At 32.2% G+C, this 24,693-nt stretch overlaps 1 protein-coding gene across 1 annotated transcript; it reads right to left on the reverse strand.

The window, feature by feature from the left end:
* Positions 1-339: 339 nt before the first annotated feature.
* Positions 340-20,649, reverse strand: LOC107449075 (deoxyribonuclease-2-beta). The gene is made up of 7 exons (XM_071181802.2): positions 20,476-20,649; positions 18,656-18,839; positions 15,913-15,985; positions 15,682-15,837; positions 12,456-12,662; positions 4,720-4,979; positions 340-557 (listed from the first exon to the last, which is right to left on the reverse strand). Coding segments are annotated over exons 1-7 (987 nt in total). The 5' UTR covers positions 20,478-20,649; the 3' UTR covers positions 340-452.
* Positions 20,650-24,693: the final 4,044 nt, after the last annotated feature.

Here is a 24,693-nt window from a genome sequence, read left to right on the forward strand (position 1 = left end):
AGGCAAGTACAGAATTCCAAATTATTACTCAAAGCAAAGTTAAAATTCAAAACTCAATGAGTTTACACGGCATATAATTCATATATATGATATATTATTGATATTTATTATATTAATATTCGTTAAAGAAAAAAACATAAGTTAGTCACAAAAAATTGGTTCCAATCACTTTAAATTATTTTATTTCTTATTTTGTTTCAATAACAGCAAATAAAGGGCTCGGTGCAGTAACAAGGTAAGCAAAGATGTTATTGTACAGAGCAATTCAGATGCAATGATATATTTATCCTACGAGACAAATGACAAATATTTCTTCAATCCAATTATGATATGCAGATCTCTGAGTTCAACACATTTTATTAGCACTTATAAACATGATTCAAGATTCAGTAATATTTTTTAATATAATGATAGTTAAATGAAATCAGCTTATTCTTTAATAACATTAATATTCAGATGGGACATTGATCAGTTTCAGCAATGATATTTTTAAAAGCATTCGAAGCATATGAAGATTTAAAGCAAAGAGCACCACCACCTCTTCTCTGCTGAGATGCCTACAAATAAAATATTGATATTAATATTTCATAAAGATTAATTGTAATCTAAATCTATATGGATATAATTAAACGAATTTGTTTTTCATTGATTTAGACTATTAATAAAACTGGGGGGGGGGATTTTATTGCATTTATACAAATACTTTATCTTTTTATCAAATACTTTATCTTTATACTATACCTAATTCGTGTGTGTGGATTTTAACTTTCAAATTAGTCTTGTTTCTAAAACTACAGCTATTTTTTATTGAGATATACAGTACGCAAAAAAAGCAGACCACCCTGATTAACTTTTAATCTAATTATTACCTCTTCACGTTCTAGGATTCCATCTTAATGGCTCGAGGTAATGACCTTAAATATGCTAATTAATAAGTGCATACAATATTTTAAGTCACGAAACCAGGCACAAAAACGTACTTGCTATGAATAAACAAACATACCTTTTTTTCCACAGATTCAGATTTCTGAAATTTCTGATTTCCCAAAAATACGGGGGTAGCCGCAATCTGGGATATATGGTCCCTATACGAGGGTTGCTATTTATATTTCTGGCCGTGGCAACAGTAAGTGTTGCTAGGCGACCGCAGATGATTTTAATCGAAAGTTTGATATTTTTAAACATAAATTCAGCAGACGATTTACCATTTTAGCTTCATTTGAGTTGTTGACAGTAAATTGAAAAGTTCTTCTCTTTCAAAAAATGGAATTGAATCGTGAACATTTTCGTAGCATTATTTTTCCTAACTTTCGACGCGGATTGTCAAGACAAGAATGCTTCGGTGAACTTAATTCTTTATTCAGCGATAAAGCGCCATCCTACAGCACTGTAAAAAATTGGTATAACGAATTTAATCGTGGTCGATGTTCGATCCAGGACGAATCCCGTGCAGGTCGTCCAAAATACGTTGCTGTGCCAGAAAAGATCGATGCTGTGCGTGAACTGATAAAGCAAGATCGTCATGTGACATACTGTGAGATAGAGGCGTTTTTGGACATTAGTATGACTAGCATCAATAAAATATTGCATGAACATTTGAGCGTAAAAAAAATTTGTTCGCGTTGGATCCCGCATAATCTGACAAACGCTCAAAAAAAGGCTCGTGTCGATTGGTGCAAGGAAATGTTGGAAAAATACGTTCAAGGTACATACATCAAAGGCTGTGTATAACATCTATACAGGTGACGAATCATGGATCTATGCATATGAGCCGGAAATAAAACAGCAATCAACTATATGGGTCTTCCAAGACGAGGCAAAACTAATAAAAGTTGTTCGAGGAAGAAGCACATCGAAACAAATGATTGCCTGTTTCTTCGGCATTAACGGTCATGTGGCAACAGTGGCGTTAGAGCAACGCAAGACGGTCAGTTCTGAATGGTAGACGACCATTTGTTTGCCAGAAGTCATCGGAGAAATTCGAAAAAAGCAGAAGAACAGGCGAATCATTCTTCATCATGACAATGCGAGCTCTCACACATCGACTCAAACAAAGGCATTTCTGACGGAGCGAAAGATCGAACTGATGGGTCATCCGCCGTACAGCCCTGATTTGGCACCCAATGACTTCTTCTTATTCCCACACATCAAAAATAAATTACGTGGACAACGATTTTCGATCCCCGAAGAAGCGTTTGATGCATTCAAAACGCATGTTTTGGAGTTACCTCAATCGGACTGGAAAAAGTGCTTTGAAAATTGGTTCAAACGCATGCAAAAGTGTATTGATCATCATGGAGAATATTTTGAAAAACAATAAAACCAATTTCGATCCTACATATTTGTTTTTTCATTATTAGGCCAGAAATATAAATAGCAACCCTCGTATTATGGTCAGGAGAGCTCTCCAGAAATCCTTAATTTTAATTTTACTTTTTGCGTATTTCGCTATATCTCAAGAACTTTTTAAACAAATTTAAAAAAATTTGCCCTCAATTATAAAACTCGTTTATCCAAAATAATTTCTTGTAAAATAAAACTTTTAGTAACTATTTATTATTTTTTCATTATTTCATTAAATAATGGGCAAAAAAACTTTTATTGTGAGGTACAATTTTTTTAGCATCGTTTTAGGGAATTTTATTTTACAAGGCAAAATAAAAACTTTGAGCGAAGTCGGTTGAATAGTTTCTGAGAAATCGGATTTTAAATATCTGAAATTTTTGAAATTCAATTTCTCCTGAACTACTCAACCGATTTTGCTCAATTTTTTTATTTTGTCATGTATAATTACATTCTTTAAAAATGAGGCAAAAATTTTTATAGATTACAATTTATTTGTATAGAGTTGGAGCACATCATCAGGATTAAAATTGCATAGGAATCCATGCCAAAAAAGATCGTCGTATTCGACTAGGATCGCTACCCTACATTGAAATGTTCAGAAGCGCGCGAAGAAACAGTTAGTAATATAGAAGCACCCCAAGCCGCTTAGAGTGACATTTTCAGACAAGGGTTCCTCTGAAATTTTAATCCTGATGGTGCGTCCTAACTCCTCTAGAAGTTGAATTTACGTGGCCCTCTGTTATACATAACACTTTTAACCTATACATTTAGTTAAAACATAGACTTAAAATGCTATTTATAAAAAAAATAGCTGTAACAATTTTTTAATAAATAGCTTAGAATGGTTTTAACATATTGTTTAAAATAGTAATAGTTTTAAAATAGTAAAATAGTTTTCAAAGATAAACTAAATTTAGATTTGAAATCCCCTCTCTAGAATTCGGCAAGATACAGTATTTGTATAAATGCAAAAAAATTTCTCCCCAGTGTAATTGGTAAAATTATAGAATTTAAGATGACAAAACTTGGAAATTTAATTGGCCCCCTAATATATTATTTAGCGATAACATTTTAAACGAGATGTCGTGTTTACGTTACAGCTAGTAGGCTTGGTTCATTATCACGCTGAGCCAATATATCGAAGCAATGCAAAACAGTTAAAAAATATATGAAATTATGAATATTAAAAATTACATAAGGAAAAAAGCCGATACATCAACTAAAATATATTTTGAGCGTAAATAAATTAATTAACAAATAATTAAATAAGACTGTCACTTTTCTTCTTGACATAAGCAACAATTTGCAAGACGGTCTCTAAAATAAAATAGGCATATGTTACGAGCTACAAACTTTTTAAACGCGTTTTTTTTTAAAAATTTATAAAAAGACATGAATACTTAAAAGTTATTTTAAATATTAGTTTTTTCTGGTGTCCAAAACATAATTCCTTTGAGCTAATACGATTTATTTTTTGAACTTTGAAAAAGTTTCATGATAGGGTGAACGGTTTTTTTCTCCAGCTCATGACGCATGAAAATAATCAATATATCTGTTATATGCGTGCCTGATATATCTTAGTACCACTTAGCACTAAATGTGAATTCATAAAAAGATTCTTATTCGGATTCATAAAAACAACGGTGAAAGTGATGAATCTGGTGCGGCTTGGGTTGAGCTGCATACCTTAGAGCTTTAACTGTATGTAAAATCTTCCATTTGCTTTTCTGTTTTTTCTTTTTTCTTCCTTCTTTTTTTGGAAAATTTCGCTTAAGTTTTTCTTTTTTTTTTGTAATTTTAAGAAGATAAAATATCAAAAAAATAAAAGGGGCTCCTAATTGTAAAATTTTACCAAAAAACCTATGTGAAATTTTAATGGTACCTCAATCTAGGAATCACCTAATTTCTTAAAGTACTCGATAAAAGTTGCTCATTTAATCATTTTGCACAGGACTTTCACTCCAATTGATTAGCCCTATATACCTTAAAAAGTTTTTTTTCTTCTTAAATTGTTTTTACAATTTTTTAAATTATTATATTTATTTTCAACTTGACAGAAGCCTTAATGAACATTGAAAAACAAAATTTAGTAGCAGCTAAAAATATTTTCTTCCTTTTACGCCATTCCATGTTGATAGCAGATAAACAGTAACATGAATCATGTTGTTAATTGAACATATAATTTTTCTATGTTGTTTAAAAGTTCTATTGAGACTGTACCAGTTATTTTTTAAAAAGAGATTCAAAATAAAGTTTTCAGTCATACCTCTAAATTACTCCTCGTAACTCTAAAAATGCTGATACATAAATTCTGTAGAATGCTATTCACAATGAATTAGATGACATGAATAGTTTTAATCATCAAAAACATACCATTCTATTCATATCAGCCATGCAAACCCAGTTGTTTCCACGCTCAATAGAAACCGCCCATTTACTGTGATCTTCTGTAGATTTGAAATAAATGTTCTTATTTTTCCCTCTATCATTAGCAGTCATGTTGATAGCCACAATATCAATGATTTTGTAATCAGTTTGGCATGCTGGTTTCAAATTCGTTCCTGCTCCACGGCGCCATGTTTCAGCATATAAAGATGACTTTATACCAGGTGCAATGATATCACTATATAAATCTGCAAAATAATTACAGCATTAACCAGTAATATATATTCAGAATTTTCGGCTATTCTAAGAACAGCTTATTGAATGACTTATATTGAAGCAGTGATAAGTCCCAACTGCAAATGAATTTTGTACCATACGTTAAGCATAGCTGCCAACTCTTCCGGTTTTCCGGGAAGATTTTATTTCCATATTTAAAGTGGTAGCGAAATTCATGTTATTCCGCTAAATTTTTTAAATTATAATAATAATTATAAATGAGTTTGACAACCACCACATATAAATAATTGCAACAAATATATAAAAGCATATTAGTCCTTACGATAGCGAATTTCAACCCGATTAAAATACAAATATATTTTTGAGGAAGATAGTTTTTCGGTAATTGTTTTACTACCACTTGAAAAATCTGTTCTCGAAAAGAGTGAATGTTGGCAGGTATGGTTAAGTAATAGTGTTAAAAAAATTAGAAAAAATAAAATAAATAAATTAAGATGGGGCGCCACAAGTTCGATACAAAATAGTAAGCTACATCAAAATGGAAGTAATATGTAGAACTAAAGTATTTGTTGAAAGTTCTACAAATAATATCTATTTAAATACTATTGAATCGAAACAATGACCGTTAACGCAAAAGTATCTTAAACGCAACAAAATGTCTACAAAAAAAGCAGACACTGTATAGTTTTCTTTACCTCCATTAAACAAGCTATATACAAGTAAGAAGGGATCAGGGCAAAAAGACAAATGCCAAACACTTTAAGAACTTTCAAGCAAATTTATGTATACTTCTGAGTTTCGAACAACAAAAAATCAATATTTAGAGCAACAATTTTTTGTCACATTGAAAAATATAAGAGACGATTTTAAAAAGAGGCACAATTTACATTCAGTACAAAAATAGAATTTATAAGCATTCAATTCTATTCTTATATTTTGCCGACCGTCCTATGTAAGGTTCAGGGAGCTGACCTTGTATCAGAAAAGTTATGGGTTCGAATCACGGGAAAGGAATGGATGTTCGTTCTTTCTCTATATCTGTCCTTACTATGGGAGCAACGTTGGCCCACCTAATATGGTGCCCCTTAAAAAGTGGCCAACAAATCTGCCCTGGGGAATGATATCGGGGCGATATCATTCCCCAGGCGGGCATTGGGAAAAAAATTCATATATTCTAATAATTACATTTTGATTTACATGCGTTTTAATACTGTATATTATATTTGAAGCAAACAATTCATGGAATTTTCCTATATACATAATTGGGTACTTACAACTCGAGACGAAGTGATTATGCCTATAACATGTGACTTAAATCAGATTTAATTGGATACCTGCAAATGACGTGACGCATGTGTGTCTAACCTGAAATGTCGCGAAATAAACTCTTAAAATTCATTTTAAAATTATTATTATTATTATTACAATTTTTCTACGATTTGAGGAACATTTTAATAGTCTATAATAGGTCAGATTTGAGTGCTCAGGAAAGTAAGGAGTTGAGGACAAACTTTTAGACTACAATTTCCTCAGCTCTGATTAAAAATATAACTCTGAACTAAAAATGCTCTAACAAAACTAAAATACAGCCCTCTAAATAATTATGTTACCTGCGTAAAAAATTACAAGCATAATTAAAACAAAAAATAGAAACTTTTATTGGTTTATATAAACGATCCGTTCTTAAACTTTTATTCCTGTCCAACTTATCCCTTACGAAAATTTAAGGTATATTTAAGGTTGATTTGAGGTATTTTTGAGGTATTAAGGTTGATTTGAGGTATATTTGAGGTATATTTAAGGTTGCAGAGAAAACAGCAATAAAAATTATACCTCGTAAAAGTTGTAATTAAGGTGTACGAGGTTGTTTTATATACACTTCAGCTTATTTTGAGGCTGTTTAAAATTCACTTCAAATCAACCAGACTGATAAGGTGATTTTTGAGGTATACCAAGTTTATTTTCTTACTCTTGTAACAAAAGAGGTATTTTTGAGGTATAAAAATTTTTACCTTGCTTCAACTAAGGAGAGTGAGGTATTTATTGAGGTATATGGAGTCATTTTATTTACACCTAAGCTTATTTTGAGGTTGTTTTAAATCCACTTCGTATCAACCAGACTGATAAGGTGATTTTTAAGGTATACCAGGTTGTTTTTCTAACACTTGTAACAAAAGAGGTATTTATGAGGTATAAAAAAATTAACTTTATTTCAACTAAAGAGAGTGAGGTATTTATTGAGGTATATGAAGTCATTTTATTTATACCTAAGCTTATTTTGAGGTTGTTTTAAAATCACTTCATATCAACCAGACTGATGAGGTAGTTTCCAAGGTATACCAGGTTGTTTTTCTTACACTTGTAACAAAAGAGGTATTTACGAGGTATAAAAAAATCAACCTTATTTCAACTAACAATAGTGAGGTATTTACGAGGTATAAAAAAATATACCTTATTTCAACTAAAGAGAGTGAGGTATTTATTAAGGTGTATGAAGTCATTTTATTTATACCTAAGCTTGTTTTAAGGTTGTTTAAAGTACACTTCATATTAACTAGCTCACTTCCCAGAGTTCCATGCGAGCCGGCTAATGGCGTGTGTGTTGACAATCGAAAGTCTATTCGGAATTCGGTAAGTGTGCTTGACATTTATTGATTTAGTTTTATCACTTTTAATCAAATATGCTTCAATTTTCGAACTTAAATTTTATTATTTTTGTTTTAACGACGTATCCTGATCTTAAATAATTTAAGTTGGAGGATATTAGGCTATCGTTGTAGGCTTAGCATTAAGAGGGAATAATCGAAATATTTCTCGTCGCTGTTTAGGGTAACGTTACTGGTGAATCGTTACAGCAGGTTATGCACAGTATATTTTATTGTTTGTAATTTATTCAGATAGAACTATTCTTTTTATTTTGCTTGAATGTATATGTTTTAACTTAGCAATATGCACGTGGATTAATATATATATATATATATATATATATATATATATATATATATATATATATATATATATATATATATATATATATATATATATATTTAGAGCTTATCCACAGTTCCCTGATATTGCTGAGATGATTTAGGCTGTAAATAGCACATGCGGAGCGGCGCAGAAGAGGAGACTAGCAAGTTACTGCTCAGCCTTCCCCGAGGAAATAGTTCTGAATGAATACCTGAAAGAAAAAGTAATCTCTCCTAATAAACTACAGAATTTATGTAATTGTTGATAACAATAGTTTGCTAGATATTTAAAAATTGAAAACTATCAACTGTACTAGCTCACTTCTTCATGTTTGATATCAAAGCTGCTATTTTCACTAAATGTTATTTTTTCGCAAATTACCCACGTCAATTTTTTACTAAGTAGATTGTTATTACTTATTAGAATATTGAACAGAATTAAATTGAATCCGATTTCAAGTTTATATGACATATTGTTTCAAGGTTATTAGCATTTTTATGCATGGTTCACTACTTCAAAAATATGCGAATTTTGGAAATCTTACATTTTTTAGAAATATGTCAGTATAGTATGCAATTATAATCCTGAATTGAATAAAATCAATTGCACATAAAAACATTTATTGTTGAAAGTAATATGCATTATTTTGAATTTCATCCTATGGGATGTGTATTTATATTTAAACAAGTGTTTATAACAATTAACTATTAGTTTTATTCTGCTCGGTATTACAAGTTATATCGGAGATATTATACTCAACTTATTTTAAAAGTATTATTTCAAATCATTCTCTCTTAGGCATTTTCCTCACATAAACTTATTCACAAATTTAAAACAAATGCTCCTTATCAGCTTATAATTTGTTCTATTCGATTGAGTGTAAAAAAAGAATAAAAATTGGTACATAACTTTAAAATTTTAATTTATTAAACGATTGTTGATTCTTGATTACATTGATTAAAAAATATTAAAATAACTATTTTTTAAGAAACTCTGATGTGATTGACAATAACGTAAGTCCTTTTCAGAATCAGCGTCAAAAATTTAAAAAAAAGCTATTAGTTTCATGAAGTCTGACAAAAAGTTTAAAAATATATAGGTTTATTGAGTTTAAAGATTTGTAAAAAAAAAGAAAAAAAATCTAATTATTAAACTTACAAGTACCATAATATTACCAGATATATTGAAAAATAAAAGGCGTTAAAATTGTATTATAAGATTGGAATTACACTATCTAGCCATTAATGACCGGACACCCCTTGAACGGCAGGTGGACTCGTCTTGGTGGAATAAATACGGAACCTGTGGTGGGGGAAGGACCACTCGCAAGCAGGCAACGGCCATACGAGCGTTAACAGTGAAAATGAGTGGACGACGAGAGCTGAATGAGGCGGAAAGGGGCATGATCATAGGCGCCCACCGATTTGGTCATTCCATACGTGCCATCTCCGACAAGTTTCAGATACCACGGTCAACAGTTGGTGACGTCGTATTGAAATGGGAACGAGAGGGAGTGAAAAACCGCAGTCCCGACCCGGCAAGCCCAAAATAATGTCCGACAGGGATCGACGATCTCTTCGACGTGTAATGAAGGCAAACCGACGAATGTCGTTGGACACTGTCGCTACCAACTTCCAGGCTGCATCTGGCAGTGTTGCCAGTGCACGTACCATTCGTCGGGAGCTGACTGCACAAGGATTCCATGAACGAGCAGCAGCACATAAGCCAAACATCTCTCCATCAAACGCCCGCCACCGATTTCAGTGGTGCAGAGCACGTCGCCAGTGGACAGAAGAGCAATGGAAAAGCGTTATGTGGAGTGATGAGTCACGCTACATGTTGTGACACTCTGATGGACGAGTGTGGACCTGGCGAATGCCCGGAAAATGGTACCTACCGGAGTGCATTGTCCCCATTGTGAAGTTCGGCGGTGGAGGAATTATGGTTTGGTCCTGTTTCTCATGGTTTGGCCTTGGAGCCTTGCTGTTAGTGCGTGGAACCCTGAACGCAGAAGGGTATAGAGACATCCTGGACAATTCGGCGCTTCCCACCCTGTTGCAACAGTTCGGTAATGGCCCGTTTGTATTTCAACACGATAACGCTGCCATTCATAAAGCACATGCCATCACGGACTGGTTTGATGAAATGGAGGTGCAAGAGCTTGACTGGCCATCCCAAAGTCCCGACATCAATCCAATTGAGCATTTCTGGGATGAGTTGGAGTGCCGGTTGAGGGCCAGACCACAATGCCCCAAAACCACCACTCAACTCTTCGCTATGTTACAGGAGGAATGGCGGGCAATACCTGCCGCCGTGTACCAACGCCTAGTGGATAGCCTTCCTAGAAGGGTTAAAGCTGTGATTTAGGCGCGTGGTGGCCCTACGCCCTACTGACTTGATACTAGCACCTCATGTATCCGAAATGAGGGGTGTCCGGTCATTAATGGCCAGATAGTGTATGTAACGCTGCCATTCATAAAGCACATGCCATCACGGACTGGTTTGATGAAATGGAGGTGCAAGAGCTTGACTGGCCATCCCAAAGTCCCGACATCAATCCAATTGAGCATTTCTGGGATGAGTTGGAGTGCCGGTTGAGGGCCAGACCACAATGCCCCAAAACCACCACTCAACTCTTCGCTATGTTACAGGAGGAATGGCGGGCAATACCTGCCGCCGTGTACCAACGCCTAGTGGATAGCCTTCCTAGAAGGGTTAAAGCTGTGATTTAGGCGCGTGGTGGCCCTACGCCCTACTGACTTGATACTAGCACCTCATGTATCCGAAATGAGGGGTGTCCGGTCATTAATGGCCAGATAGTGTATATATTTGAATTTCTGTAAATGTTGTTAATGGTAATACTGTCTTCAGTGTATTTTATTTTGTTGCTGTGATACATGTCATGCTTTTTAGCTACGAGGATTGAATAGAAATGGCCGAAGAGTAATACTATTTATCTGAAAAAGAAAATTAATTTCATCCAGTTAATTTAAATAATTAAAAAATTCTAATATTTTAAAACCTGCCACTATTACTGGAAATATGACTTTCTTACTAATTCATATTTTTTTTTCTTTTAGGTTCCAATAATTACAAGTTTCAACATGTAAATGGAAACAGTATATAAAATAATTTTGTTGGTTTGTAAAAAAATTAAATTTTAGTTTTAAATAAAAGTAATTTGAATTTCAGCAGACTAATTATTTAAATTTGTAGTTTTATAGCTTGGAATTCAAAGCACCTTAGACAACTGTCATCTAAAAATACGAGTATGAGTTCCCATAAATAATTTTCACTAACTAGAATTTAGATAAGTGTTATTTTAAGATGATTTAATTCAATTTATTAAAATTATAGAAGAATTATGCATCTGAAACATTCTTTAATAGCTTAACAAAAGAAGCAATTACTGCCGAAGGTGTAATATTAAAAATTTCAGGTTGATAAATGATCTCTACTAGTGAAAAAAATGTAATGATATACATTATTCTTCATATAATATATATAATATCCTTATATATATTATATTTTTTATATAGTGAGTCTAAAAATTAATAAACTAGGTGGTCCGTATAACACCTCACCTTCGTAAGTGCTAAAAAAAAAAAAAAATTTAGGTTGAGCTACATAAGCCTATAGTGTAAAATGTCGCATCTTTGGTTGATAAATTAATACTTCTAAAAATACAAAAATATATACTTGAGGTTACGAAATAATAGCTTAAGGTAGAATATGGAACACATGGCACTAATAAAAAATAACCTTTCCAAGTGTTGAAAATGCACTTCAGGATGATTTATAACAACCAAAAGTGTAAAACGACACACCACAGGTTGATAAATATATACCTCTACAAGCATAAAATTATATACCTGAGGTTGAAAAATAATTACTTGAGGAAGAACAAAATACACCTGAGGTTGATTTATAACAGCCAAAAGTGTAAAACGACACACCACAGGTTGATAAATATATACCTCTACAAGCATAAAATTATGTACCTGAGGTTTGAAAACAATTACCTGAAGTCGAACAAAATACACCTGAGGTAGATTTATAATAAGCTGAAGTGTAAAATGACACACCTTAGGTTGTTGAATAAATACTTCCACAAGTATAAAAAAATATACTTCAGGCTGATATGTAATAACCTAAAGTTGAAAATTAAACACTTTAAAGTAGTAAATATCTACCTCTACACAGATATAAAATTAAACACCTCAGGTTGAAATATACCTCTGGAGGTATATTTAAGGTATATTTGAGGTTGAATTTGAGGTATTCATTTGCACCCTTTTCAACCTTAACGACGTATTTAAATAACAACCTTCTTTATACCTTTAAAATATACCTCGTTTATACCTCATTTATACCTCGATTTTTTCATAAGGGATAGCTCAGTTTATTTCAGTTTTCTGTTGCCAACACGAGGAAAGCTATTTCATCGGTTAAAGGCAACACACATTCTAATTAGTGCTTTACTTTGTTATAGATAAATCAAATTATGTTAGTCCTACCTCCTGAAAATTGGTTGTCTTTAGCAAAACTAAGAAAACTTTGACCTCCAATACTATTCAATCCTTCCACGTTTGTGAGATCTCCAGATCGAATAAAAGCTGGTTTATCCGTAAAAAGTGATCTAGATTCCTGGTCCAGTTTTAAACTAACTACATCACTGAGACTTCGTAAATAAATATTTGGATGAGCGTACAACAAGTGTTTACCTAAAATTCAAGTTAAAATAAACATGATTATGTGTAAAAAAACTTATAAACAGTGATTATCGTAAAAATCGACCCTTACAATATGTTTTTAGATTCCTTATCAAGAACTAGATAAAAATAATAACCGAATAAGAAGTCTGAAATAATTACTTCAGCGAGGAAGAAACTATTCTCATCGAAATCCAGAGATGCCAACTGCTCAAAACGCGCCAAAATAATTAAAAAAGCGGTAAATAATTTCAAAGTAAATTTTGCAAATATTTGACTATTTTAACTTGCTTTTTAAGAGGTATAGCATGACATAAGTACTGTAAACTGGTAAATTATATAAGTCTACGAATTATTTAGAAACAATGGTGAATAAAAATGTACTAAATTGAATTTATTAAACCAAGAATCACAATTGATAAACTAGCACTTTAAAATATATATTTGCTGTCCGGAGCAAGTTGGCATCTCTGGAAATCTGTAAAATCGCTAGTAAAGAAGGTTAGAGAAAAAACATGTAAGCATTGTTTCGTATACAGGTCCCATCTTGGCTAAATAGTGGTTAAATATAGAGGCGGAATTGGGCAATTCTACATATTGCCTACAGTGGCCAAAATTGTTGGCTGAATCAAGCAAAACAGGATCATATATATAGGACCAAATAGGTCGTATGACAGCTTTAAAATATCGGATGAATCAGATATTTGTCCGATCCTAACTGAATAATGGCTAAAACTAAAAACTGGATCAGGAAGTTCTAGATAAGTTCATTGGCTAAATAGTAGCTAAAAATATTTCTAGAAGTAGCACTTGATGAATGCATTATTCATTAAAAATATAGGCAGGATAGAACAAATCTATATAATTCCTATATTAGCTGAATAATGGCTATAAAATATTGGATGAAAATGACAATTTTATGTAGGAAGAATATTTGTAAAAGTAATGGTCCCTTAAGCGCTTATTCAGAAAACATCAGTGAATATTGGTCCGAGGAGAGCATGAGTTATTTTGCTACTTCATCTTTTTGCTTACATGAGTTATTTTGCTCTACAGCTCTTGGTAAGCCCAGGCTTGCTCCACAATTCTATTCCCCACAGCCCTCTGTTTTTACTTCTCCTTCCACCAACTGATTTTTATTACTTCCAAGACGTCAAAAACGTCGTCCTTCCACCTTTTTCTTGTGTGGTCTCTGGGCTTGGTTCTCATAGCTGTCCAGTTGATGATCTTTTTCAAGCCGTAATTATTGTCTCTCCTCTTTATGTACCCAAACCATGATTGGAAACGCTAAGATTTTATAAAGCAAACGATATTTTTTTTCCTTTATGATTTATTTTGTTACTAGGGCAAGTTAATTGATAATAGTTGGAGGTATTTCCTCTAAGAATCGCTTTTCAAATTTTCTGTTTGCTCCAAAATTCCCAACAGGTCTTGATATTATCAGTTCTTTTTACTAGGTGGTGATATATTAAAGTTCGATAGCTTTTTTTTCTTCTTTGCTTGAATATAAATTTGCTATATTAAATACGTATCTATTTTTTTCCTTATTTTCCGACAAGGATTCTTAAATATAGATTAAGTGCGGTCATTACCAATGCGGTCAATGTTATTTGCATTAAGTTCATTTGTATTTCGTTGAAGAACTTCAATCTACAAACTAACTAATTTGTAAGAGAGAATTTACTAAGTGTTAACTCTCACTTATGAAAATACGAGTGTAATTCAATAATAGTAGCTTTTTGTTCTGATCGTTCACATCATTTGGGTCAATTATTAAAGCATTTGTATCCAATTGTAATTATATCTAAAAATTTATATGTGCCTGTGATAACTGTGTTTCGATTTTCATGGTCTTATTAAAATCACTAAAATTGAACTTAATTTTTATTCAGAAAATTCGAAAATCATAACATAATTGAGCTTAGACCAGACTAACTCACTCATTGGCGCTCAGAGTAATACTGCCTTCTTTGATGATTCTACCTAACAAAAGAAACACGATGGAAGATATAGGAAAATAATCTTTAAGTAGGAAAATAGTCTTACGGGATATATGTAAAAATTAGCAGCTATCAGAGGAAAACGAAAAACGAATAACACTCTAGAAAAAGAATCAAGAGCTGAAAATCACCACCGCAGACTTTCCGGAGAATTTGTTGTGATTTGTGAGACAACAATAAGCCACTAGAAAAAAAAATTGAAAAAAGTATTTGCAAATATTTGATAGAGTTTGGTGGAAAGTTTCTCATTTTAACTATCACATTTATTTTCAAAAGAAACATATTTAACTTATTCAGGCGTAGAGGTGGTTAAAATCATTTTAAATTGCGTTAATAAATCCAATATTTAAATAAAAAGGTACAAATATATCCTCCACTTTAAATGCAAAAATAATCGTATGGAAAATATATAGACGTTTGCAACTATCAGAGAAATATGAAAAATAATCAGCAAGCTAAAATAAGAATCTAGAGCTAAAACCCAGAAGAATCTCAACATTTTAGTAGAATTGGTTACGATACAATAAAAGAAAAATTTTAAAAATAATTGGAAAATTTTAAGAAAGTTAATTAATTTAAAAGTTAAAAACAAATATCTGATAGGGCATGGTGAATAGTTTTTTTTTTTTTTTTTTTTATAAATTTAAGATTTATTAAAGTAGAAAATAAAAGAAATTAAACCGCAATTGTATGCCTTTTCAATAAAATTTAAGAAATAACATGTTTTTTTTTTGTTTTTAAAACTAAGATGTATTAAAGAAGAAAATTAAAGAAATTAAACCGCAATTGTATGCCTTTTCACTAAAAATATTTTGTAACTTCATTTTGTCAGAAACTTTTTCCACCACTTTTTTAATGTTTCAAAATATAAAAAATTTAAAAATGCAACTTATCTTTATCTGCCTGTAAAACTAACACATTTGATTATTATTTAAAATAAAAATGGAGACGAAAGAAACGTCAATAAATTTAAATAAAACGACACAATAACTGTATGCTTGACAAATAAGGTTTTAAAATTCTATACTCACTTATCTTTTTCAGTGCAGCAACATTAAAAGTTATACAAATTGCGTGCTGCCCGTTTGTAACTGCAGTTTCGGGATACTCGTAACTATGCATTCGGCCGAATCTTGGAATGCTATGACTTAGCCAGTACCCATTCCGGTTATCAAATGCAAGAAAACCTTATAATAAATAAGAACTTTCTTTAATAATGTTACTTAATTTCTTTTTCATAATCTTAATAAGAGAAAACAAACCTTTTAAATGCCCAACAGCTGAGCCTTTGAAATTTTCTGGTGAGTCGTCATTATAGAATAAATAGGTTGCCGTCTGTAATGTATTTTCATTAAAAAGGTAAGTTATTAGTAATTCTTAATAGGTAGAAATAAAAGTTATCGTTAATTACACAAAGTAGGAAAAATTTCAGTAAAAATTTGTCATAGGAAGAAACAAAAGTCAATTTTTAAATTAAAAAATATAAGAAATACCATTTGTTGAAGTTTAAAGTGACAGGAAAAAAATTTTTATTTATTTACAAAAAAATATTAAATTTCTGCATACAAAGGAAGTAATTTTAATTATAATTTACGAAATTTTTATCGAAAAATTTTGAAAATTTAGCTGTTGAAAACCTTTGTAAAAAAGTTTCCTTCGCAATAGACAGAAACTAATTTTGTTGAAATTTTGTTCACTTCTTTTGAAAAGAATTAATTAAATATTAAACAAAAGGTTCTAAAACAACTTTAATATGAATTTTTGGTGGTATTCTTGTCTGCAAGAAAATATGATTTTCGACAAACCTCAGACCATACGCTGGTTTGTAAAATAAATAGCTTCGATGAAAACAATATTTTTGGTGTATTTATATCCTTTCCTGGTACAACAAAAAACTACCATATTAAATGCAAAATAATTCTTCGTGCAATAAAACGGACATAACAATAAACTATACAATTTATTGTTTGCATGCATATGCTGGCATGTGTGTCCATTACAAAGCACGGCTTATGTGCCCTTGTCAAGATGAAGAACATAACAAATTAGAGAAGAACGCGGCAAAAATACATCGAGGATTTCGTTGGGTTTTGAACCCACAACCTTAACAATAGAGAAAGTATGGAGGATCAACGAAACTGCTCAGACTGGGTCACTTTAGGTGCACAAACCATAAAAGACCTAATTATTTAGGCTGCTTTTAATAATTACATAAACAGTATTAGTTACGCGATGGCCAAATGGAAAAAACGCTCGAATCCCAATACAGAGGAAGCAGGTTAAAATCCCTACGATTGCTGTTCGATTGAAATTTTGCTCCGACTTGCACAGACAACAGTATTGAAGTAAAATATATTCAGTGATAGGCGGATCATGGGTTAGAATTCCATTTCTGCTGAGCTAACGGTTGGTGGATTTTATGGTTTTACTTTCCGTGTAATAACGCAAATTTTGGTTAGTTTCATCAAAAAGTCCTCCACAAAGACTAGTTTGTCCCAATATTTAATACACGTATTCTTTCGTCTGTTGGTTTGGGTTCAAAATTACATGTCTGCGAAGTTGAACATTGATAATTGTAAATTCAAAATTGGTTCGTCCATTCGCTGGTTATGAAAGAAAAAAAAACAGGGGGGAGCTGTGCTCAGAATACGATAAATCTGAGAGGTGAAACTGGAGTTACGTTCAAATTCAGGGGCTCAGACAACCTTAAACTCGAATAGGTCAACTGTAGAACGCGGGTTATAAAATTAAATAAACTAAACATTATAAAACTAATACTCTAAAAGCGAGCCAAAAGAAGTCGGGTCATAGTTTACAATTACGTCAGCAGTCACCATTTAAAGCACCTCTTCTAAGAAAAACAAATTTCTTTTGGGGTTGAAAATTAAATTTCATAATTGTTTCAAAAAGTTTCAAAATAAAGTTAAGTACTGCACAAAATAAAAAATAAAATTGAATAATACACATGACGTAAATACTGAAAAATCTATCGTTGCAACGTTATTCCGAACTTCCAAATTCTATTCGAAACCATGTTTTCAAAAATGGTATTGATCAACAACAAATCAAACAAGAAAAGTTCAAGCTAACCCTTGTCCAAGTTTTTCGTATATATTTTAGCCCTGAAAATTACATAAAAACTTATAAAATTCTATATTAAAAATTATAATATTTAAAAGATAAACTTTTATAAATTTTTTAGCTGCTGAACTAATCGTTTGACTTGAACACCGGTGTTTCTTTTACATATATATATTTTTTTTTTGACAATCCAATTACAAGTAAAAATATATTTTGCTATTTTTTGATTATAAGAAACAGAATACTAATTCTAATTAAGTTATGAGAAGCAGTATACTAATAGAAACAGTATAAGAAACAGTATAATAGTTACTCCAAAAAATCTGTTAGATTATCGAAATTATATTAGTACTAAAATGTAAAATCTAAAAAAAGAAGTTAGAAAAAACAATTTTCATTCAAATTCAAAAATTTATGTATAATTAATTTTGCAAATTAAAAAAATTTCAATGATGAATAAGAACATTTCAATGAGGATTGATGTTTCTCTTAGATCTAAATAACAGCAAATAAGTGCAAATCTGAAAAATTATTGTTTGGAAATGAAACGTGTTTGGAAGATTTTACCTTTAACGCAGAAAAAACACCTGTTAATATAATAACCTGAAAATATAATATTTTTTCATTTATTTTAACTTAAAATGATGCGAAATGAAAACCTAAAATGATACGAAAAACTATAAGAATATTTTTCATAAATATTCTGTGTCAAGGGTCGTTCAAATTTGCGACACTAATTTGAACCATATTGGTATCCGAATTATTCCTTCTTATTACGAATTAACGATACTACGATTCAACCTGAAGGTCAACAGACACACTTTATTATGGTTAAGGCAAATTTGAGCGATATAATAAGTTTAAGGTATCATTATCGTTACTGTACATTGAACCAATTTCTTTAAGAGTTTAGAGGAATATTACCTGTTCCTTGTTCTTCAATCCTTGCCATGTTCGCCCTAACATGGATTTATGGGAAGTTATTTTGTGAGGAGACAATGTCCAGTTGTTTTCATCCTGTGATGTAATGTAAGCGTAAGCTTCACCATCTTCAAGAGGTGTACCAGCTGGTTCAGATGAAATTTTAGGCAATTTGTAGAGGATAAACCTGGAATGGATTAGGGTTTTCTTAGTTTAACAAAGGTAAACAAAGATAATTCCATATGAAGTATATTCTGATAATTCCATATCAAGTATATTCTATATCACACCATACTTTATACCTCTGGGGGTTCTGTATTGGAGATTGATCTTTCTCTGGTTCAGATCAAAATTACGATCTGTGGATGAATGAATATATGTATGAATGGGTCCGCCCTATAAACATATGTGAAGTATGGGTGTGGCAGAACTCGAATTCTTTGACCATGAATCGCACCCCCTATTTTTTAATGACCTACGACTACGACAACAACATATATATACACTAACCATATAGAAACTATATATACACTTTGTAGCCTTTATAAAAAAAATAAACTTCATAAAATTTTTAAAAAAATTTAGCTTTAATAAAAATATTTTCTTTGTAGCCTGTATAAAAACGCTTTAGCATAATTATTTTTTATTTTGAAATGTCTCTCGTAAAGGAATTTGTGCAGATGTTTACGTTTTTTTTTTTGGGGGGGGGGTTGAATGTTGCATTTCTAATTCTATGATATTCAAAACTTGACTTATATATAATATTTAAAAAAATTAATTTTTAAATTTGAAGTCTATTACCACTTTAATTATTTGAAAAAAAATCTCCCACGAAAAATCTGGAGAATTTGCTAAGTACATAACAGTTATTTTAATATTTATCACATAAAATACAAAGAAAAAAACTCTTTACAATTATACTTAGGGGAGTAAATAATTCTTTTCTCTCATTTTTTATATGGTTGTCTATTCATTGATTATAACAGTTTTTAAAGAATTTTTTTCTTTTATTCTTATCTTTATAATCTAAATTAGAATTAGTTGACTAGCGATTTAAAGTCTAAAAAAGCATTAATTTTTTTGAAATTAATTTTTAAAAAAATTACTTTACATTTGTTGTTTTATTAACTGAACATAAATACATTATTTTTCACAACGTTAAATAATTCGTTTATTTATATTTAGTTCTACCAATAATAACTGTAAAATTGATTGATCAATGAAATAAAATGTTTACCAATCAACATTTCTTCCTCTGTCATCTTTACATCTTAATGCAAAAGAAAAGTGTACACTACAACTAACTAATAACAGAAATAAAAATAAATTTTCCATATTAAAAAATATAAAAGAGGCGGTTTACTCAGAAACTAATTTACAGAGAAGCATGCATTAAATGTTCGAAAGAAAAATTATTTTTTCAATATAAAGGCTAAACTAACAACAAAATAAAAATTGATTTCTTTTTCTTAATGTTTGAAGAAACTGACTCCTTATCATAACGGAAATGTAAAAATAAATAAATAAAAACGTACGTTATCTATTTCTAACAGCAATTAAAGTAACGTATAAGCGTAAATATTTTGAATTGGTGATATTCGTTTCGTCAAATTTAATTTCAACGATTTCTTTCGATGACGATTAATAATATTTTGTTTTGCACTTTTTTAAACTTTCTTCAACAATTTCTGAAGATAAGGATAAGAAATTTTTCAAAAACAAAATTAGTTCATCCCCATATAATAGAAAAATGTATGTTTATTTTTGAATTATTTAATACATATCAAATTAAATTTAAGTAGTAGAAGTAGTACTTTATTTACATCGCACTAGAAGAGCTACACAATGAACTATTGGCGTCGATCTGGGAATATTCCTGAGGATGACCCGTAGAAACGTCATCACAATTTTGACCCTCTGCAAAGGGGTTTTCCGTATTTTGATAGATTGCCGATCTACGAGTTAAGTTGAGAACTTTACTACCGTAGAACAATTGAGCGAAAACCTCTACCACTCACCCCAACATTTCCGAGAAGAGACGCCTCCGCACAGGTTTCTATAAACTGGAAAACCGATCCTTTAGTAGTCCGAACGTAGGGTCTTATAGTCCCCCACAGCATAGTTCATGTACGTTACTTCGGGCAACTAAATTGATCCGAGCAGAGCCCTTACCTCTCCTTGGAGGTGTTGCATACCTTCGGTTCCTTCGCAGGCTGATCAAAGTTTTCACCCATCTGCTCACTGACAGCTGCCAGTGATACTTAAAAACTAAATTTAAAATTGTTTATTATAGAGCATTTTAAAGCTGTTCTGATTATATTTGGTACAATTCTACATCTACTAAAAAAATCTAATTTCTCATTTAGAAATGACTTGCAATAATACTATCTTCCCTGTCTTAGGTATTGAATTCATCATTTTTAAAACCATTGAAATCATTATTTACGAGCTTTGTTCAAAATCTTGATTAGGGTTATTTTGTATCTAACACATGGGAAATCGAATGCTCTATTCTGGACAGAGTAATTTTTTATGTACATTTTTCGTTTCTTTTTTTTTTTCAGCACAATTATGAAGCCATTTTTTTTTCGTGGAAATTGAAAGTTTTTCTTTTTAAACTTGAAGTATGATAAGAGTTTTTTAATGAAATATCAATGACAAGAAATAGTAAATAAAATATCAACTAATGAAAAGTGGAAAAAACTATGTATATATAAACCTGTTAAAATGTACCCCTAAATAAGAGAAGCTTACAGTGCTGATCGTAAAGACACGATTCCCAGAAGAATATCGCAGTCAAGCATCGCTGACTGCTGTCAGTAAGCGAGTATATGACCACTTTGATCAGTGTGCATAGGGACCAAAGATGCAAGGTATCAGTCTTCGTTAAACTTTTATATCGTAAAGTGCTGAACTTCGCACGCAGGTCATCAGGCTACCAAAGCAAGGGAGACATCCCCTCTGCAGAGGATTGAAATTGTGATGGTATGTCTTTGGATCATCCTGAGAGACGTTTGCTATAGCCCGTTGTGCAGCCCTAGGGTTTATTGGTACAACATACATTTGAAGGCTTGTGTGCTCAATTAAGGCTTATAAACCTTTGTCAAGTAGAAGGACAGATAGCACAACACTGAGAAGAACATCACGAAGAATACATCCAGGGTTACGGCGGGATTCGAACCCGTCACCTCCACGCTTAACAGAGCGTTTGGTGGGCAACACCACTCGGCCAGGGAGGCCCCTGTGAAGCTCTAGTGCGATGCAAATAAGGTATCTACCCATCGATTTAAATGAGAGAAATGAAATAAATTATTTTTTAAAAAATTAAATAAACATTTTCTTAAAATAAAAATTCGCGTGCAGGTCGTCGGGGTACCGAAGCGGGGGTGCCATCCTTTCTGCAGAGGATCAAAATTGTGATGGCATGTCTTCGGATCATCCTCAAGGATGTTTCCCAGACAGTCGCGCATAGCCCATTGTGCAGCTATAGTGTGACGTAAATGAACTACAACAACTTAAAATAAAAATAAAATAAATATAAGTTACACTAAAATTGGTTATATTACCTGTAGTCATATTACATGTGATTGGGACTGCACATTTTGGATAACTTACAACCCTTTATCAAAATGAGGTGTCGAGCCCATAAACTCATTACCTTAATGTATTATAACAAAAAGGGCGAGAGATGCTCTTTTTCTTCTGATTTATTTATTCAGATACATATGTAGGTTTGTATGCTCAATTAAAAGTACGGCTTAAGCTCTAACAAATTTGAAAAACTCATAATAGAAGGTCAGCCCAGATAGCACAAAGATACTAAAGGTTGGGGCCAGATTGGAACCTGATGCCTCCAAGCTTCATAACATTTGGCGGAAGGACAATACTCCTCAGGTAGAAACTTCTTAGAGACATCTCAACTTTATTAATTATAATGTAACGTATTCGCTTAAATGAAGTCCCGATTTCTTGTGAGTCCAAATCGTGTTTAAATTGTTAGTTTGTTACTTAATTTTTTAATATCTTTTTTTAAATTTCTAAAAAAATCGTTTCATGATTTTTTAATTCCTTTTGACTTTCATTAAGTTACTTGCAAGGTTTAAAATTACATTTTTCTATTAATATTTTTTACCGACAATGCTGTTGTTGTTGTTGTTAATTTACGTCGCACTAGAGCTGCACAATGGGCCATTGACGACGGTCTGGGAAACATCCCGGAGGATGATCCGAAGACATGACATCACAATTTTGATCCTCTGCGGAGGGGATGGCAACCCCGCTTCGGTAGCCCGACGACCTGCGCGCGAAGTCGAGCACTTTACGGTAGCACAGTTTAACGAGGACCAATACCGCACACCCTCGGTCCCTAAGCAGACTGATCCAAGTGGTCACCCACCCGCACACTGACCGTAGCTAGTGATGCTTGACTTCGGTGATCTGCTGTGAACCGCGTCTTAACGATCAGTCCACTGCGGGACTACCGACAATGCAAATAGGTGACTATTGGCTATCGAAATAGGCTGTAGGAGGCACAGAACAGAACTCTCTACCTATTGCACCACTTCACATGTTTTCACTACTAGCCTCTGGATAGTCATAGGTGAAGGAAGCGCGTTAGTTCCGCTCTTCATTTACAAATAGATTAAAATCTCGTAAATTAGGATACTATCTGGGATTGAAAGCTGCATTAAACATTAGGTCTAAAAGAGACCATCTCGGAAATTTTAGAAAATATTGTTGATAATTAAATATGAAAAATGTTCTTGAAGGAGAAAATATCGTATTGCATTCCCATGCAACTGAGAACAGGGGGAGAGGGAAGGGTCAAGACATGGAATTGGTCTCCTCCTCAGATCGCGTATTCGAGTGTTACGATCTTGAATCCAGGAATACTGCTCTTACGTTTAAAATACTAGATTTAGTTGCCTTCAAGGCCGAGCGGTGTCGCTCTGTAGATAGGTTGTTGTTGTTGTTGTTGTTAATTTACGTCGCACTAGAGCTGCACCATGGGCTATTGGCGACGGTCTGGGAAACATCCCGGAGGATGATCCGAAGACATTCCATCACAATTTTGATCCTCTGCGGAGGGGATGGCACCCCCGCTTCGGTAGCCCGATGACCTGCGCGCGAAATTTCTGTAGATAGGAGGCAGCGGAATCGAATCCCACCACAACTGTGAAAGCATTTTTGTGATATCCTTCCCTAAGTGGTGTTACATATTTTTAATACTAAGGGCTTATAATGAGTACTTTCTTAATATACACAAGCCAACATATGTGTAACGTAACAGTTTTAGTGCACATCAAATGCTAAATTGAAAATTGATCTTAAAAATAACTATAACTTTTAAAAAAAATAATGTGTTCATATTACTGAATATACAAGAAACATCATCCCGGTCATGTATTTTTGAAATTCTTATAAATATGAATTGATATTCACCATTTATACACACAAAAATTAACTCAGTTAAATGTAATTATTAACTCAATTTAATGTAATTATGAACTTTTATTAGCGACAATCGTTCCTAATCCTTCGATTCACTAATACTGTTTTTGAATTTATCCAACCAACAAACTGGTTTTGATCATTTTACTTTTATCTTTAGTTGGCTTTGGTGATCATTTCCAGTGTGTTGGTTCTGCAGATTTCGTTATTCATAAAGATTCTTAAAATATAAATAAATGGGAAATTTAAAAAAGCTATTTGCATTAAAATTACTATTTTTAAATTGCTGGCTCAGTTGCGTAATAGTACTGATCTAGGTCTCACATAAAATTTATAAAAACGATTATATATTTGTACTTATAGTTTATTTATTTACTAGCTGTACCCGCTCACACGTTGCTGTGATTAATGATCAAATTTATACAATACATCAAAATGAAAATTAATAATAAAATTATCCCTACATATATGTCACTTGAATATAACAAAACATAAATGCATAGTTGATGGTAGAATAAACATGTTTCTTCACTTGTGGTATTAAACAATACATCATGAAATGAAGGATATTTGATGATTGATGGTGAACT

Source organism: Parasteatoda tepidariorum, chromosome 4, assembly GCF_982258835.1.
Source record: "Parasteatoda tepidariorum strain Cologne lab strain chromosome 4, Ptep-v5.0, whole genome shotgun sequence".
Classification (NCBI taxonomy): Eukaryota; Metazoa; Arthropoda; class Arachnida; order Araneae; family Theridiidae; genus Parasteatoda; species Parasteatoda tepidariorum.

Excerpts from the sequence above, each read along its gene's own strand:
- LOC107449075 (XM_071181802.2), bottom strand. Across the intron at positions 12,663-15,681 it reads TGCTGCACTGAAAAAGATAA|GTAAACACTTGTTGTACGCT; the intron begins GTGAGTATAGAA and ends CTTGAATTTTAG. Across the intron at positions 558-4,719 it reads TGGCTGATATGAATAGAATG|GCATCTCAGCAGAGAAGAGG; the intron begins GTATGTTTTTGA and ends TTTTATTTGTAG.